This window comes from Alosa pseudoharengus, unplaced genomic scaffold, assembly GCF_046254945.1.
Source record: "Alosa pseudoharengus isolate Yale_2024_CS ecotype anadromous, Long Island Sound unplaced genomic scaffold, YU_APseudo_1.1 YU_APseudo_1.1_scf_17, whole genome shotgun sequence".
Lineage (NCBI taxonomy): Eukaryota > Metazoa > Chordata > Actinopteri > Clupeiformes > Clupeidae > Alosa > Alosa pseudoharengus.
This window is the reverse complement of record NW_027468640.1, coordinates 22,462,887-22,481,025: the sequence shown is the minus strand read 5'-3', so window position 1 is coordinate 22,481,025 and position 18,139 is coordinate 22,462,887. Positions and strand designations below refer to the sequence as shown.

Here is an 18,139-nt window from a genome sequence, read left to right as displayed (position 1 = left end):
TCTGGTCACTCAGAGTTGAATCTGGCAAGGCTCTTCAACTGCTCGTTCCAGTGTTCCTGCCAGCTTAGCAGTTTAGACATCTGAGCATCCATCTTTGCCTCTAACTGGGCCAACTCCTCTTTGTATCTCTGCAGGTAACGCTGTACAGTAAGAAAGTACATTTTATTTAGAAAGGACATTCACAGCTTTCACTGTCCAACGTGATGTACAAAACTCAAGAAATTATAATAAACGTATAAATAACGAATGAGAAACCTACACCAGCAAACACACACATATCAACAACAACCACCAACAAACAGCAAGGGACTGATATAACAGATGGAGGGTTAGGGGGCTGGGAGGGCCAGAGAATAAAGGGTGGATTTTGAGCCTAGACTTAAAAAGTCAAGATGGAGGGAGTATGTTAAATGTCAAGAGGCAACTGGTTCGACAGATGTGGAGCAGCAAAGGCTCCGTCAACTTTCTATTTGAGCCGTGATTGAGGCACATGTTGGAGCTATACAAAATCACCAAGAACAAACGTGTCACATAAAACACAATAAAACGTAAAGCATAACTGATAAGATGTGAACTTACATATGTGCAGGATGGAAGGTAAAATGTAAATGTTGTGTTCCTTGTGTGCTATGTGGAGAAGGGTTTGGGGTGGTGTGTTGCGCAAGCTGAGCTACCTGGCATGTCATGCCAAGAAGGATGAAGTTTAAATTTCTGTACCTGGTGTGCATCATCTCTTGCTTCAATAGTTTGCAAATGGACCAATGTTGTCTTGGCTGTGGTGATTGAGGCGGTTTGTCTGTTAGACTTTTCCATCAATTTATCATCAAACGACTCAAAGTAGACCAGCCCTTGCCATATGCTTTAGAAAGAAACCACGTGTTAAACAATATCAAACACTGGTAATTCTGAATTATATAGATATATTTCTTTTATTAGAATTCCTTACCGTTTGCCTCTGTGCGTAGCACAGTTGTCCTCCTCTATAGTTGTTCCAGCAGTTGTAAGCTTGTCCTTCAGTTCAGTCTCTGAATCACAGGAAACAACTCATTTGTATTATAGCGGAGAGTGGACCACATTGTCAAACTTTTCACATAATGCTCACAATGATAACATAATGGGAAAATATGGCAAATGATAGACTATAATATTGGGTACACATTTTGTATGAATTAGATTGTATGTTTCAGTGAAAAATTAGCAGTGTGTGAACTTGCTCCATAATTAAATAAATAGGGTAAATATTCTTCTATATTTCATACACAAGTCTTGCAGAGCTTCCTATGCTAAAAGTTAGTTTTGGTTATCTGTTGTCAAGCAAACGTGTTCCTAGGAACTAGCCAGCAGACTGCAGAAATCTAAGTGCACATCTGAGATGAACTTGTCACAAAAAAAGTACAGATGTTGTTTTTGAAACATGTTAGGTATACATGTTCTTTTTGCCTGCTATACTATTAAAGCCTATGGAATTCTGAACTTAGTCCATGCTTATAGCGTACTTCCTCCGTGAATATCATCAATTGTCAGCAGTTCATCCATCTGGAATAGCAGGCTCTCACTCAGCGTAGCAAGAGTTGTAACAAAATGTTCCCCATGGTTCCTCAGACAGTCCTGAGATAGAAGAGATTATAATAATCTTACCGTACTCTGCTAACCTTCAAAACATCATGCATATACAAGCCACATGAAGCTCCACATGAGCCTGAATACAAATTAATGGAGTACAACATTATATTTACATTATGTAACATATTAGTTATATTTCGCCAACTCTGTGAAAAGGTCTATTGTATAACCATACTCTGATACCATGTGATTACACATGTAGAGACGTTGTCTGTACTTGTATGGCAGAAACAACTTACAGTGGCGTGTAATTAACTATGCTAATGTTAATTGAGACATCTGGTAGCTGATTATATGCTTGTGGCTTTAGTGACCTTTAGTTGGAGGGTAGTGCTGCTGATGGCGCTGCTATGCTCCTTCTGCCTACGCTCCTCAATCTCCTGCAGTTGCTGTAGCTCCGCTGCGCAAGCCGGGTGGCTAAGACGTACGGTCAGTTGTTTTCTCAACTCCCTCTGAACCAGTCACAAACACCCATTATATGCCCCGCACATCAAGACAAAAATGTAATTAATATGCAATAATCGCACATAATTCTTTACATACAACATAATCATACATTCCCACACAAACATAGTGTATTCTGCTCAGATGTGTATGTATATTAAATGGAAATAGTGTTTTTTTTTTATCTTAACCTTTTTCTCCTCGCTTTCCTTCAAGGTGACTGCAAGCTTCTGTCGTTTGAGATCCATATCCTCACTTAAGCTGTGTAAGCACTGTTCGGTGAGGTTGTAGATGAGTAACACTGGGACTCTAGACAAACAGTCTTCACAGTCCTTCAGCTGCTGCCTTAACTCTGAGGACAAAGCAGAAGAGCTGTTCTGCTGAAGATGCACGAGTTATTGTGTAACATTTGACATGTCACAGTAAGCACCCAATTAAATTTGGCAAAGATCTGGTAATTTCCACTGAACTTGCCAATGAATTCAAAGAACATGTAGGCCTAGTCACTTAACACAGTCACTTGGTAGAGCCTGTATCCAATCAGATTCACAGATATCCCGCTCAAAGTGGCAGTTTACGAATGCATTCTTTTTTTGTTTAGTTCCAAACGGACATGTTCTGTATTCTGTATTCTGGTGTTGGTCGGCATGTTGATGACTTAATGTGTGGTGGAAGGGTGTTTGTCAAATTTGACACAATACTGATTCACTTGTGTCCTTAGCAAGATATTTGAATGATTACAGTTTTTTCTGATTGCTTAAGAACATTTTTTGTATCTATAACTTTTTTTGCAAAACTCTACACACAAATAGGAAAACCTTTCACCCAATCAGCAAAACATTGTAGTTCTCTTGAAAAAGCTAACACACCTTGCTTAACTCTTCACACATTCGTAAAAATGATGTTTTCGTATCAAACAGTAAACACAAGCCATCACAATAATAAGCACACAATGTGCCAACTACACACTGATGGTCTGAATAAAAAACACATCTGGCTTTTGCTTTCTCTGTGCACAAGGTAGACTATGTCAGTTTGAGGTCATACTTTTTGTCATAGTTCTGTAAACATACAGGGATCCAAGCTTCAAGTATTGGTGTTTATTTACACACATCAAAACAAACACAAGTGTGTTTTTCCAAGTCAAAACACAAAATAGCAATTTCACTGAGACAAAACAAATCAGTCTACATCTCTCTCAAAATTCCGTCTACATCACATGCAATGTCCTAGTCCAAGGCACCGGGAAAAATATATTCTGGAATGACGTATCCAGGCTTGACATGACAATATCCCCCACATGTAGACTGTTTTTTGGCTGTAAAAGGGCTATTTCTTTCTCTTCTCACTCTTCCTGTTCCCTCCATTGTACCCATTGTACATTACCTGTGGCTTATTTATAGTGCTTAGGCTGATTGCAAAGTGAACTAATTATCTAAAACAGTTTTCACATGAGAAAATGTGCCAGAGAGTTGGCAAAATAGTGTAAGTGCAGTGAATTGTGCCTACAGTTGTGCAAAGTGTGTGTTGCAAAATTGCAAACTGAGTGCAAAGCAGTGTTTGTGCTTTTAGTTTTGTGAACTCAGTGAGTGGTTTTGCTATAAGTATTAATAGTTTTAGAAATTGTGCTATAAGAATCACAGTTGTGTTTAAGCATTCAGAAAAAACTGTAAGCACAGAAATGTTCGATAACTCTTACCTTGTAGGCAACTGTTGTGGTAGTCTAGTGCTTGGCTTTTGTATTGCAAAAGTCTCCTGTTTATATCCTCTGCACACTGTTCAAATGTGTCCTGTAAGTACTGTGGCCGTGTAATCAGTCGTCGCTCCTTCTTCTTGTAGAACTCCTGTGTGATATTAAATAGTGAATATTCTGCAGACTGTGAAAGTAAAAGGGATCCTCTATCTTTCCTCTATAGCCTCTTACCTCTGCCACCAGAAGCAGGCCATCATTAGCTTTCCATAGGATATTTGTCACTATCCCCTTAAAGTTTGGCCTAAGGTGAAAACAAAGATATTGCTAGTATATGCTAATTCAGTAAAAAAAAGCAAAGTGGCAAGTAAGTGCTTACATGCTTTGTTCCTCAGGCCTGGGTCCAAACACCTGAAATCTCTTGTCAAAGCGAGAGGCCTTGGAAAACCTCTTTCCACTGAGGAGGGAAATGTGATACATAAAATATTAATGTAGAGCATATGGAACTGAATTAAATTGTTGATCATTTGCTAAGCTTATTTGTGTAAACAACATTGTGATGAAAGCTTTTGTTACACATTTACACTACTTACAAATGTCCTTGTTTTCATCATTAATGTTGTAAATGACTGTTGTAGAAAGAAATGGCTGATCTTTAATGCAATACAGATGCCTATTATCAGCAACCATTTATCCAATGTTCCAAAGGCACATTCTGTTTACTAATCTGATATCATTTTAAAAGGCTAACTGAGAAAACATTGGAGAAACCTTTTGCAATTATGTAAGCACATAATGTAATCTGAAAACTGCTGCCCTGATTTTAAAAACAATGCAACTGATCTCAGCTGGTATTCTGTCTATAATGGAGTGGAATGAAAATTTCTAAGTGACCCCAGACCTTTGAACAGCAGTGTATATGACTGGAAAGAGAGTGGAGTTGGTAAAGGATATCAGTGGGGAACACAATTGACATTTTACTTAAAGGTACTCTAAGCGATGTTACGCAGTTTCTAAGCATACCGCAAACATCTCCTCACCATCTGCTAGCTGCCTGTCCCCTGAATACACTTTTAAAAAAAATGCGGTCTCTGTAGACACCCCAAGCTCCTAAAACGGCAACAAAAACAGCCTGGTGCAGCCAGGAGAGTTTCAGTTGCACGGAAGGGATGGGCAAGCTAGCTCTCTGTTTTGTTTGAACGTCAACAGAAGTGACGTCACCCAACATCTCTTAGAGAACTTTTTTTATTTTTTGCCTTTATGCCTTTTAATGACAGGACAGTGAAGAATGACAGGAAGCGAGTGGGAGAGAGAGTCGGGGTGGAATTCGGAAAGGACCACGGGGCGGGAATCGAACCCGGGTCGCCGGTGTATGGTGCAGGTGCCCCAGCCAGTCGTGCCACGGCCAGGGCCGTCTCTTAGAGAACTTTTAACATTACATTGTTGTTGTTTTTCTTTTTTTTTGCACTGATATGAAAAATGAGAGGCCAATTGTACATGACAATTTCCCTTCCCTCACTCAAAAAGTACGGTAATAATTTACTTGACAGTATTGATATAAGAGTGACATGACACTGTCATGACACATGAACCCTAACCCTAATCCTAACCTCTAACCCTAACTTGTTTTGACAAAAACCGAATGACACTTAAAGACAGAAGCGTTATGTCATAAACATTTATGACGTCTATGACACGTTCATGACAGTATCATGTCACTCTTATGTTGATACTGTCAAGTAAAGTGTAACCAAAAGGACCAAATGAAATGTTAAAATAACACTACCTTGCTGTCTGCCCTCTCTCTTCTATTGAATGAATGAAATGGTGTTGCAGTTTCTAGTACTGTATATCAAACATGGAGTGATAGCTAGCAATGAAACACCAGAGTGGTGTTTGTAAAATCAGATATTAACAAATTACCCCACTAGATCAGTGGTTCTTAAACCTTTTGTCTGGCGACCCCCCAAAAAACATTGGCCAAGTCTCGCGACCCCCCTCTCTCCAACTGGCGAAATGTGTTTTTAGCCTGCTTTGGAAAATGTTGCGGAGGCAGAAATTGTCTTCTCTCATAGGTAGGCTATGTCAACGCCAAAGGTATTAAGGTCAATGGCAGCCTTTGACAATCTGATTTGTTATTTCCATAGGATAACTAGCACTCAACCAATGTATAACTGGCGCTTCTGTGGTGAAAAAAGGCTGCATGGTGGCAAGAGGCAGAGGGTTGAGTTTGAGTTTCAAACAGAACAACCACTTTCGAAGGAACATTATGGAAACACTGAATTGGAAGCATACATCTCTAGGGCTACCAAATATCCCAGTTTTCAAACATGTTGGTCTAAAAACCTTTAGAAAAATGTATTTAATTCAGACTACAAATTTAATTCAGACTACAAATCCCCCCCCCCCCCCCCTTTAAGAACCACTGCACTAGATATACCTATTGTGTAATAGTACAGTATTCAAGTTTTATCACTGTCTACATATATGTTACCCTGGAGATAAAGTTCACTGCATGGGAACACATCTTAGAACAAGAGAGCCATCTTACCTCTGAGTGCTGATGGAGTCCTGAGACCTCCTGCGGAGACTTTCCAGCCCATTATTACTCCTTCTCTGGGCTGCAGGAGAGGGCCCACCCACTGCCACATACAGAAGAAACAAAAATCATTATGGAGATTCATCCGAAATCATACCCCTTGCCCAGCCGCAGTTAGTTAGTTAATGTATATTTTCAATATACTCATAAGCCAAGACATAAAATACAGTGAAGTACTGCAGGACTCTAAAGGGCATTCTTGAAATTCTGATACTTCATTTATTAAAAACCATTGAGCCCTTATCCTAAATTTGCTTCCCTTCAAGGATTTCTCCATACTGTTTTCAGTGTGAGACTAAGATACATTAATTGACAAAAGATAATTTTTAATATCACTTTTTTACTAAAAAGATTGTGCACTATTCATCAGAAACTCAGCATCAATAATCTGAGAGCATTAAGAATATGGCTTAAAAATAACACCATTCTTCACTGCAAAGCCACATACCTACTGCAGTTGAGACTCGATCTGGAGACTCTGTTTGAGTATCTGGCAGAACCTTAGGCTTGCTTAATCTGCAAATGAAGAAATTAATAATCTGACTGACTGAATCTGTCAGAGGGGATACACCGGTTGTACAACTGAGGCGTTCCATCGCTTTAGCTTTTACAATTAGCTTCCACTATAATAAATGGAACTCGCTACACAAGACGTGCGAGCGCTACACATATTCAAAAAGTAAATCCAGTCTTCTAAAACTATATTTTAATCTCCACGAACGGGAATGCTTCAGTTGCACTCCCAGTGTAGTCCGGCTGCAATCCAAATGAAATCCTAGGGGAAAAAATCTCTTGTAACAAAATGCTTGACGGTTTCATAATACTGCGAGCGCATGATTCAATTGTTCATGGCTTTCCTCTCACCTTAAGAGCCCCTTAATCACCCCAACAGCCACATCATCTATAAAGGATATTCCTATGCTGCTAGGGTGTAAAAGCCCATCCACCGTAGAGCTGCTGTTTCCTTTCTCCTCCTTATGGGAAAGGGGACGAGCTGCTGCTGCAAATGGCCCCTGCAGTGGGGAATCTAGCAGTAGATCAGCCATGGATGGGTCCTAGACACAAATCTGACTCAGCATCAGATTCACAACACTTGCACTCAATTAGGAATAACAGTGTGTCAGGAATTGTAATAAACATAAAAATATAATAATAAATATCAACATATAATTCTAACACACAATCTAAAAGATAGGTACAAGTAGTTATACTGATTATATGTAGGCCTATATTTTATATACTCCAGTCTTACTAAAAAGCAATCAAGGTAGGAACATCTCTTTCTCAGGTCTTCCATCAAGGCTGTGGTAAAAGTGAGAACTTCTTCTAGTGTCATTGCTTGCTGAATGAGAAAAAATACACATTTATTTGATGGCCTCACTGATGTCATTGGTTCAACTTAAAATGTGATCTTAAAGGCATAATTGAAATATACGGTTGTGCAGCTTTATTGTTTATTTTTTTTATTATTAATTTAATGCATTCGTTTGTCTTCTACTTAATTACTAGTTAAAGGCCTTTCACACCATGTCTGAATTTGTTGCAATGAAAAATGCATTAGTTGTGGAAGAGCCTTTAGTTGTATGTTTTGTCTTGTGTATTTTCTTTGCTGATATTGCACCATCAATAATAAACTGATTGATTGATTGATTGATTGATTTTGAGTTTGTTACGTCCAACATGTTAAAATAAATGTATGCAGACTACTAGACATTGGGAAATATGATAAGTTCTTTCAACACACTATCATTAGTCTGAAAACAATGTATCTAGGACAACAAATAGAAGTACTCATCACACCACTGATGAATTTCTGCTACATACCTTATCGGGGCTTGGATTGGAACAGGCCTGAACCATAATTTCCAGATCATTAATTAGATCGTCTATATTTTTCTTTTGCATGTTGCTGTTTGTTACCTGTGAATTAATAATTTGCTTTAATAGAAATAAATAATTATATTTATCATGTACAATCTACAGTAAATGCAGAGAAAGGAGAATATTGTAAATACCTCGGTTTTAATATGAACCTGTGTGCTAGTTAGTGTTCCCTGGATTTTCTCCAGAAACTTGAGATCCACCGTCAAAAACTGGAATTTATCTTCAAATCTCACAATAATATCTTTGGCCTGCAAACATACCATAATTTTGACAAATACCTCAATCAAAATGTAATGCTTCATGAACTGTAAATTACCACATGTGCACAGGACATACATATATAAATACACATCTGGTCATCATCTGGACCTGTTAACAAAAATAAGTTAATGTTAACTAATACGTATGTGCCAATGTGTGTATTAAGTCGGTCCGCCAAAAAGGCAAGCTTGTCTCAGCTGATTTTGTTCTAGCCATGGCCTTGACGTATTACAGTATGTTGCCATGGTGGCTGTGCCCTGCTGGACTGCTTGTACTACTTTGTACAATGATTCACAATGGATGTGAACTCAATCTCAATTCATGAAGTGCACTCAGCACCAATTTACTTAAGCAAAATAAGTAAAATATTCCATTACCTGCTCGAGAGATTTGCATTCAACATTTTCCATTTCCAAGCTTATGGCCTCATCTGTTAAGTCAATCCGCTTAGCAATCTTCTCTAAGCGTTTCTGATGGAGTTCAGTTTCTTTAGGTGTGTAGTTTCCTCCCTCAGAAAACAATCTGGAACCACACGTACAGAGATATAACACAACTCATTTCTCAAATATAGCAGGTTTTTGAGGTGGGGTTGGATGAACAAATATTACTGACCTGATGGATTTGATTAACTTTGCATTGGCTCCTCGGAGGTTGTCTAATTTCTGCTCAATGTTTTGTCTGAAGTGTCTCTGTGATTCCTGGATGACAGTAATGTGCTTCTCCAGGTTGGATTGCAGTGTACCAGAGAGATTAACCAAGCTTGAGGAATTAAGAAAGAGAGTCAACTACTTTGAACCCTGACATCAACATTGTATCAGCAATGAGAAAACCAGGATTGGAACCAAGGGTGAACCAATCATCTGACCGTTCACTATAAAGTTCAGGGTACTCAGGTATGTCTAATGTTTAATTCATAGGAGCGACAATGTTCAGTGTGATAGGAACTGCACAATTTGTAGGGAACTAGGGAACATAGCTATATCACTTAGCTTGACATTTTTCCTCCAGAGACAGCTTACGCACAGGCACGAACATTCTAATGTTGCCAGTTTAGTGGCTTGACTATGAATAAATGTATCCCGTGACACTACCGTCATTTCAACATTTTACAGTCAGTAAGTACTGTGCCACGGAAATTCTTAAAGTGGCCTGTGACCTGGAACTTGGATCGTGCTACACCTTTCTACCAATTTCATGAAAGTTGGGCCAATAGTTTTTGTGCAATCCAGAACACAGACAAACTAAACTAAAAGACATTACCTACTGGCAGAGGTAATAATGTGGTCTTACAAGCTGGTAAGTGGTATTTTAAAAGCAGGTAAGCAGAGTTGTACACGTCTGGCTTCAGAAAGTAAAAGTCCTGCCACATATTAGCTCCAACCATTCACTAAACTAGATGTACCGCAGAGCGGTACAAAATATGACCGCTGCCCAGTCCAGCACATTTTTTCCACAAAAATAAATCACGCTGAAAGGCCTATGTGATTCTAACTGTCTCACTAAATTGCATTATCCACACATACTCAATTCTCACTGATATCTGCTAGACAACAAGTACCAAAACATGATTAGTTCATAGATTTCACATGTAAAATTCATTTTATACAACCCCACCTCCATCTTGCCTGTTCATAATTCTGAGAAATTCTTGAATTGTGTGCATGTGTGCATGTTCATGTTTATGTTGTGTGTGTGTGTGTGTGTGTGTGTGTGCGTGTGCGTGCGTGCGTGTGCGTGCGCTTGTGTGTGTGCCTGCGTATGTGCCTGTGCAAGCGTACATATGTCTACTGTGTGAGTATGTGTCATACGTATGATTACTGTGAATGTATGTGTGTGTGTGTGTATCTGTTTGTGCACATGTGTGTACATGAAATGGGTTAACATGACCCCTGGAGGCAAACATACGGAAAAAAATGGTCATCCTAGTCCCTACAGTTCTCAAGATATTCACAGAGAACTGTGTCTGCCCTACCCTCCTTTCGGGGGTCCAGTCCAGCGGGGGGGCTACAGATCAAAACGAAAAACGACGGTTCCATGCTATCCATGTGGGGTTACATGCCCACCAAGTTTTGTGTACCCCGGTCTTTCGGTGTCACGGGAATCATTGACGGAAATTTGGGCATGCGAAAAAGAAAAAAAAAAAAAAAAAAAAAAAAAATCTGACTAAACCTATATGACCGCCGCTTCGCTGCGCGGCGGTCATAATAAGCTGAATCTAATAGTACAATACCTCAGCCAGGTAGATGAGCTAATTAGTGAAATCACCTGTGTTAAATGCCCAGGTAAAAACAATACATGGTAGGGCTTTTACTTTCTGAAGCCGGACTTTTACACCTCTGCCGGTAAGTGGTATCTTTCAAGCCAGGGGGCAGAAATAGAGTGTGTGGTAAAATATGATCGATTATGCAGCATGTATTTTGTATGGTTGACATCCTTACACATCAGATTTAGTTGCTAAGTTGAACATATCCTCCATGCCATAGATTTGCATCTTGAAGTCTGCAGTGAGCTTGTGCTGTTGGATCTGAAGTTCTTGGAATTCACTGCGGAACATGGCCAGGGACTGGAGCACCGCTTTAGAGTGTTTTTCTATATGATCTCTATGGAACACCAGTTCAGCTATGTAGAAATATAACATATTGGAACAGATGTGAAACAAGCATCAAACTCTTACTCTGAACATTTTTGTATCACCAAATGCTTCACCTGCACGAACATTGTAGATATCCATTTCTATCCGCCTGGCGCGGGGTTGGTGCAGATGCAGGCGCAAAGCATGCTCAGCTTCCACCTCAACTTTCTTAGCTGATATCACATCTGCAGTGTTTATCAAAACGGAACTGTACCACTCTTCAAGGTGGTTGAAAAAGGCCAAACGCACTCTATTAAAAAGTGAGAATGACATAGGGTTGTTTAACTGTTTAAGTTCTTAAGTAAGATTCTTAAGTAAGATTTACTTATTTCCTTTGATGCGTATGTCCTTACTCTCCAAGGAGTTCGATGAGGAGGCCTGTGGGATACTTCACCAGCTCAACTTCTGGAATATCCAGTTCCTGGTCATCATCAGCACTTAGAACGACAAACTTCACTGCACTGTAAATATTTCCTTTGGCACTGGTGAAGGACTCCTGACTCCGACAGTCACAGAACACCTGAGGGCAGTCCACATCATCCTACCCACACACAGAAAAAAATCATAACAGTTGGCTATGGCTTTACAGATGGGTCCTTCCACGTCAATTCAACCAGGGCCCACGTACTTAAGTCTCAAAAAATGTCACCCAGGAGACACACTGTAAAATGACAATGTAAGATCAAGGGGGACAATGTAAGATCAAGGGGGGGTTTTTTTGTTCGGTCTCTTTTTTTTGTCAAAGTTCACAAGCCCATAGCTCAAGAACTAAACCATATAGGAGGCTCAAATTTTGCATGCTGGTACATAAATAGGAATAGTATGCAGGAAAATCATCATTTTGGGTCCGGATGATCTTGCATGGTCATAGCATAGCAGGGGTCATTGCATGGTCCCTCAAAGTTGCTCAAAATTGTATGGGAGTTTTTGGCTAAGCTCTGTTCAGGCCTTCAGAAGACTTCACTCTTGTCACGAATCATACCAACTTTAACTACACAAGTGACTTTGTAGGACATTTGATACCGTACTTCAAATGTAAGACATTTTAGATGACTGATTTAATAAATATTTTGTTGGGTTGTGTGCTTGATTTTTAGCCCTAATTTAACGGAGAAGTTTTAAATATCCTATGCTGCTTAAATTGTATGGAGAAACAAGTTGTCACTCATTGTAGTTGTTTTCCAGTAAACTCTAGTATAATATTTTTTTATTCTTTATTTACAGACCAAAGAATCTGATTAGAGTCCAAATATTGACAAATATGGATCAGAAATTGCTGCTCCTCAGATACAACCAAGAGTCTCTCCCTGAGTCATTAGTTTACACCACAAGAACTTTTTTTGAGATGTTTTCTCCAGTCCTCAAAAAAAGTGCTGCAATCCATATGGAAAACATAAGGATACAAGGAGGAGTCTTCAGAACAATGACACTGAATCAAGCTAAAGAAAAAAAACAAAAAATGAACACTACAATGTTAGAGTGGACACCAGTATGAAGCTCTGCACTATACATTTTACCAGAAATGTCTCACAGGAAGAGGAAGCTCTTATAGAGTCTGCGCTGACTGATACTGATGAATGCATAACAAATGCAGAAAGACAAGACCAATTTAATCCAAGCATCAATGGTCTGGGTATATTCACAGAGATGACCAAGATTAAGTCCAAAAGACCAAAATCAGCTATACAAAATGAAAGGTAAAACAAGTAATAAAAAGTATCGTTCTGTGTTAAAGTCCCTGCTGAATCTCTCGACAGCCCTTTTACAGTAAGGCGAGTGTCTGATGTGGAAAGTGATATGGCGTAGCTTGTAGATGCACTGAAAGACGAAATAGCATCCAAATGCGAGAGGGTTTCATTGCTAGGCCTTGCAACTAAATGTTGGACTATTACTAGCCTAATGGAAGCCAATACATACTGTAGTAAGAAAGGCAGGATAACTACAAAGTGGGCAGGGTATCTTACTAGAAGTTCCCATCAAGAAAGGCAGATAGTCTGTCAGTGATAAAACAATTAAGCTGGTTGTGGATTTTTTTTTTTACTATGACGATATAATATAACGTAATGCCAGGTTCAAAGGACTACAAAAGTGTCGCAGAGGGTGGAAACTGCATTCAAAACCAGAAACGGTTACTGTTAATGAACCTACATGAAGCATTCCGCCTGTTCAAAACCAAATATCCTAGTCATCACATTGACAATGACATCCACAAGTTTTATGAAACCAGATCAAGACAATGCATTACTGTTGGAGCCAGGGGCACCCATTCTGTATGTGTGTGTACCTTACACCAACATGTTAAACTTCTGCTTGACTCATTTCCAACTGACAGTTTAATTCATCATGATCTGACTTGTTCTAGAGACAGATGTGCATGCATGCTACACAGATGTGAGAACTACCCTGGTACAGCCAGTCTGAGGGAGTTCACTGAGAGTAACATCAGTGATCACTTTAGATACAAACAATGGGTATCCACCGACACAACTACAGGACTAAAGAACAAATTAGCTTGACATCACTTCATTGCAAAACACCAGAGTGGGTATTTGAAGAATGTAAAAGAAAGTATGTCAGAAAATAAATGTATTATGCTTTTGGGTTTCACTGAAAGTTTTGCATTCCTTATCCAATATTCTGCTTAGGGGTACTACTGGGACAATAGCCAATGTACTGTACCCTTCACCTATTTGCTGTGTATCTGAGAAGAAAGGAAGATGATGAAACCAAAGAAGAAACCAAATGCATCTCCATCTGCATTATTAGTAAATATCTGATAATGTGGCTGTGCATGCATTTCTGCAAAAAAGTTCAGCAAAAAGTTCTGCAAAAACTTTACATCCCCTACTGTCAAGGTAATTTTAAGGTAATTTACTTCAGAAGCCAACTAAAACACACTTCATAAATCTTATGAAGCATTAGGAACATTTTGGACTTTTTTGTAACTTCACATTGCAAATCTACGGAGCCCCTAAGGGGACATGAGCAAAATAAAATCTAAAGTTTAGTTTCATGTGCTCACCTATTTTTTGCTCATGTCCCCATAGGGGCTCCGTACAAATCACCCTGTGATGGCATTGGAGGCACTGTGAAATGTTTAGCAGCACAAGCTAGCTTGCAGACCACATACTTACCCAGTCTGATCTTTTTCCATGGGCACAAAAAAAATATCAAGAAAATCCATTTGATTTTCTTTTTGTAATCTTTTGAATACTATATTTCATTTTTATTTTTTTGCAATTTTCTTTAGCTTCCCAAAAAGAATTTGATTGTTGTGTTTTATATTGTAAGGGAAATTAATCATTTATATTAATCAATTAATCAATAGATTAATCATTGGTGGCAGCCCTAATGTCAGCCACCATAATGGAGAGCAGAGTGCGAATTACCCCACCATAATTGGGGGGTACTGCTCCTTCACCTCTTCTATGACCATCAAGTGCAAAATGTGCAACACACATACAAGGTGACATGTGAGGTGACATGTGACAAACTGATAATCAGTAGGCTACAGAATATCTCATTGTTATTATATATCCAAAAGAGAACTGTTTTGATCAACTCCCAAACGTTAGAAGTTAAGTGCACTGAAATAACATTCTGTATAGTAAAAGAAATACCTTTACAAAAAGCCACCTTTACAAGAGCTATGAAAGAACAAAACATGTTAATACATGAAGGTTGTAAAATAGCACATTTTCAACAAGCTAGACGTCTGCTAGCAACTTACATTTACCCATGCACGCCAGCAGAATTTAGCCTACTTGAGGAATTTACCTAGCGTTTTGTCATTCAACGTTGACACTTGCTTGAGAAGTTCAAGTCGTTCTCTATCTCCATTGCATCGCGCGCCACGGTGGTTAAAAATGGTACGGTCCATAATAGGGGTGTCTGAAATCTCTTTACATTAAAATGTTCCTACAGTGAAAATAGGAGTTGACTTGTATTGTAGCCAACTGTAATGATATTTTTCATAATATCAGAAAAATTATCTGACCCCCCCAAAACTGATATTTCTGTCTCTTTGGGGGGTACTGGGTCTTCATTGGGGGGTATAGTACCCCCCCAGTAACCCCTGTAATTCGAACTATGATGGAGAGGTCCAGAGGTATTAAGTCACTTTATCAGAAATGCAAGTTACAAGTGTGCTCTGGGAAGTTTTGAACAGCCGAATTAAAACCCAGATTTTCATTATCACCTTGTGATTCAAAGCACTTCATATCATTGTTACCTACTAAGTTGTATGAATTTGGAGGTGTCTTGATTCTTATGAGGCCAAAGCGTGTTTTATGAAAATTTATTTGAAAATGTTGTCAACAGAATTAGAAGGTGTGTTTCTCAACTATACCCACAGATCCAGGTAAGTTAACCATAGTGTTAAAATGTCTTTATAAACTCAAATACAAGTATGACACATTCACTCTCAAAAATAGGGGTACGGTTGGGGTACATTTTTGTTCTTTTAGGTACAACTTTTGACCCTGTACCTTAAAGGGAACAAAATTGAGCCCCTAAAGTACTAATATGTACCGTTCCTGGATCATTAATGTACCTTTTCGCAAAGGGACCATATTTGTACCTAAGGGTACAAAAAGTACATGGCCTGTCACTCAAAAGTTGTTGGGGGAGGAGATTCGGGACGGGAGCAACCATTATTTTTCCCCTCAACTTTGTTCATCTCACTCACCAAGAAATGGAGCAACTTTCAGTGAGGAGCTTGGTGTGAGAAAACACATGTGCAGGATGAAATAATCTTTGTGGAAGAGGAGGCAAAGCTATTCAGAGGTAAGGTGTAGTTGCAATTTATCGAAATTCGGTTTGTACATTGTAAATAGCCTACTGTTACAGTAATGGAGTCAGATTGTTGGCTTAAAGGCTAACATTAGCATTCGCTAGCAACTTAGCCTAGGTTAGCTATGAATTCAGATATTTTTAAATGGAGTTCAAACTCCTTCAATAATGCATGACTATCGTGATAAATGGTAAGGAAATGATTTGTGTGTGTGTTTTATCTACTATTTCCCATGTCAATGTTAAGTTTTTGTGGAAGCCATTAAAGCCAACTTTCACTAGCAATCATTATCCTAACTAGCTTAGCCCATAGATATATGACCATATCCTAGCACTGTTAGCCATACATACTTGCTAACTTCCCTGAAAGGCTGGTTTAATATCAACGGTAGTGCAGGTGAAAGAAGCCTGGTAAGTGCATACATGCAGTAAGCATGATCACTCTCAACACTGTCATTTTGTTTAGGTGAAAATTAATTAGTTGAGTTGCCTATGTTCACCAGAACATCCTGGTTGTCATTGCTTATCTAGTTAGAAGCTAGAGGGAGCAACTCAGAACCATTCTATAATGTTATAAAGTTACTCAGAGCTTGATAATGGTCTAAAGTAAATCTAACGTTAATCCTTCTCACAGATACCCACCAAGGCAGAACATGGCCACTTGGAAGTAAGCTTACCTTTCCTAAAGGATCTAATGGCTACGTAAGTTACCCAACTTGGTGGTTTTTTTGTAATGGTATTTTTCTTATTGATGTTAAATACATATAGAAAAGTATTGCATAATAAATTATGCAAATTATAATAATACAGACAACTTTTAGATTTTTTTTTTGTCCAATAGCAAATTATATATTGGTTAAGATTATCTTTGTGCTATTTCATTGTTGTGTCATTTTGTTTAATTATATTATTCTATTGCATGGCATTTGTCTCTCAAACACATAGTGGAGCAGGCAGCTTTCGTTCATGAAGATACGGTGAAAAGGAGTAAGGAGAAGTTTGGGAGAGTCAGCCGGTCCATGGAACTTGTAATGACTCAACGCTGATCTATGCCAGGTGAGCAGATTGATATAGTTACATACATGTATTAGACAAGGTATTTTACACAATCTGTCTGAGGCTATTTATTTGTGTGGTTGAAAAAAATCTTATTCTGAGGTTTGTGTTTGCATTTTGCTTCCAACAGATGTAAAACTCCTGCTGTCATTGGTGAGGCTACCACTGCTATTGAAAATATGTGAACGTCCTGTAGATCAAGTAAGGTTCCAGTCTAAGTCAAAGTGGATATATGCAGAGGAACAGAAGTTGAAGAGGGGGAAAACAGCAGCCTCTACTGCTGTTGACCTTTACTTAGCACACTCTCCTGAAGAATATGTTGGATTTCTACCAGTTTTTGAAATTGAACTTTGGTGCCTTTTGAGACTCTTGCCTTTTTAATGGCTCGCCTCATGATTGGAAGGATTGGAGTGTGTTTTCTGATTGATTGATTTATTGGTGAGGTAATGAACATTGTAACAATATATTGTACATTTTTACAGGCTTGCTAATATTTCCCAAAGGCTTGCACATTGTTTTCTGAGATACTACTCTAAAATGTCGCTATATGACTCATTACATCACACATATCGTTCACTCAATTCTATGGTGTATGCACTGTGAATGAGATCTAAGATCATAGCTACTAAGTTACTGCAAGGACTTTGTTAATTTTGCAACGTGTAATGGTTATGGCAAGCAGATACTGTATTTTCATCACTGTCACATACACGAGTATTAACATGAACTTGAAAGCATACAAGGTTTGTTGGAGTAATTACTAACTCAAATATTGGTATTTTATAGATCATATAAAGGTGTTATTAGTGCTATTGTGCAAATTAATATATTTTTTTCCTTCTGCGTATAAACACAATGTGGCTATTCAGGCAAAATATTGTAAACCAAAGTGTTTTATTATTTACACTTACATTAAGAGTCATAACATGTTTTACGTGAATATGTATATTGATATGGATATAAGATATTTTGATGTTTTGATATGAATGTGTTTTTAATATGAACATGTTAACATTTATTGTACCTGTATTCATGTGAAGTATTGTGTGTAATATCCCCCCAGAATAAACATTTAAATGTACTTATTGGTTGTGCATATATTTTAGTTATACCACCTTAAATTTTCACTGGGGTTGTACCCTTGAAGTACAGAATAGTA

At 38.5% G+C, this 18,139-nt stretch overlaps 1 protein-coding gene and 1 long non-coding RNA gene across 3 annotated transcripts in view; one reads left to right on the top strand and one right to left on the bottom strand.

Annotated features, from left to right (window-relative positions):
- Positions 1-5: 5 nt before the first annotated feature.
- ccdc180 (coiled-coil domain containing 180) overlaps positions 6-18,139 on the bottom strand; it is a 60,558-nt gene continuing 42,424 nt past the window's right edge. Inside the window, exons 18-37 of the mRNA XM_076288360.1 lie at positions 11,487-11,674; positions 11,208-11,383; positions 10,940-11,120; positions 9,114-9,260; positions 8,879-9,023; positions 8,372-8,488; positions 8,181-8,276; positions 7,609-7,698; positions 7,221-7,411; positions 6,805-6,872; positions 6,309-6,399; positions 4,137-4,214; positions 3,992-4,061; positions 3,767-3,911; positions 2,259-2,419; positions 1,938-2,075; positions 1,497-1,608; positions 947-1,025; positions 718-859; positions 6-140 (exon numbers count right to left, since the gene is read on the bottom strand). Of these exons, the coding sequence (XP_076144475.1) occupies positions 6-140; positions 718-859; positions 947-1,025; positions 1,497-1,608; positions 1,938-2,075; positions 2,259-2,419; positions 3,767-3,911; positions 3,992-4,061; positions 4,137-4,214; positions 6,309-6,399; positions 6,805-6,872; positions 7,221-7,411; positions 7,609-7,698; positions 8,181-8,276; positions 8,372-8,488; positions 8,879-9,023; positions 9,114-9,260; positions 10,940-11,120; positions 11,208-11,383; positions 11,487-11,674 (2,550 nt within the window). The remainder of the gene's footprint in view (positions 141-717; positions 860-946; positions 1,026-1,496; positions 1,609-1,937; positions 2,076-2,258; positions 2,420-3,766; positions 3,912-3,991; positions 4,062-4,136; positions 4,215-6,308; positions 6,400-6,804; positions 6,873-7,220; positions 7,412-7,608; positions 7,699-8,180; positions 8,277-8,371; positions 8,489-8,878; positions 9,024-9,113; positions 9,261-10,939; positions 11,121-11,207; positions 11,384-11,486; positions 11,675-18,139) is intronic.
- On the top strand, positions 15,881-18,061 carry LOC143127438 (uncharacterized). Of its 2 annotated transcripts, XR_012987633.1 has the most exons (4): positions 15,881-15,918; positions 16,559-16,626; positions 16,870-16,980; positions 17,111-18,061. It is a non-coding gene; the product is annotated as an uncharacterized LOC143127438 (long non-coding RNA). The 2 variants fall into 2 exon arrangements; XR_012987632.1 differs by having other exon boundaries at positions 16,870-18,061.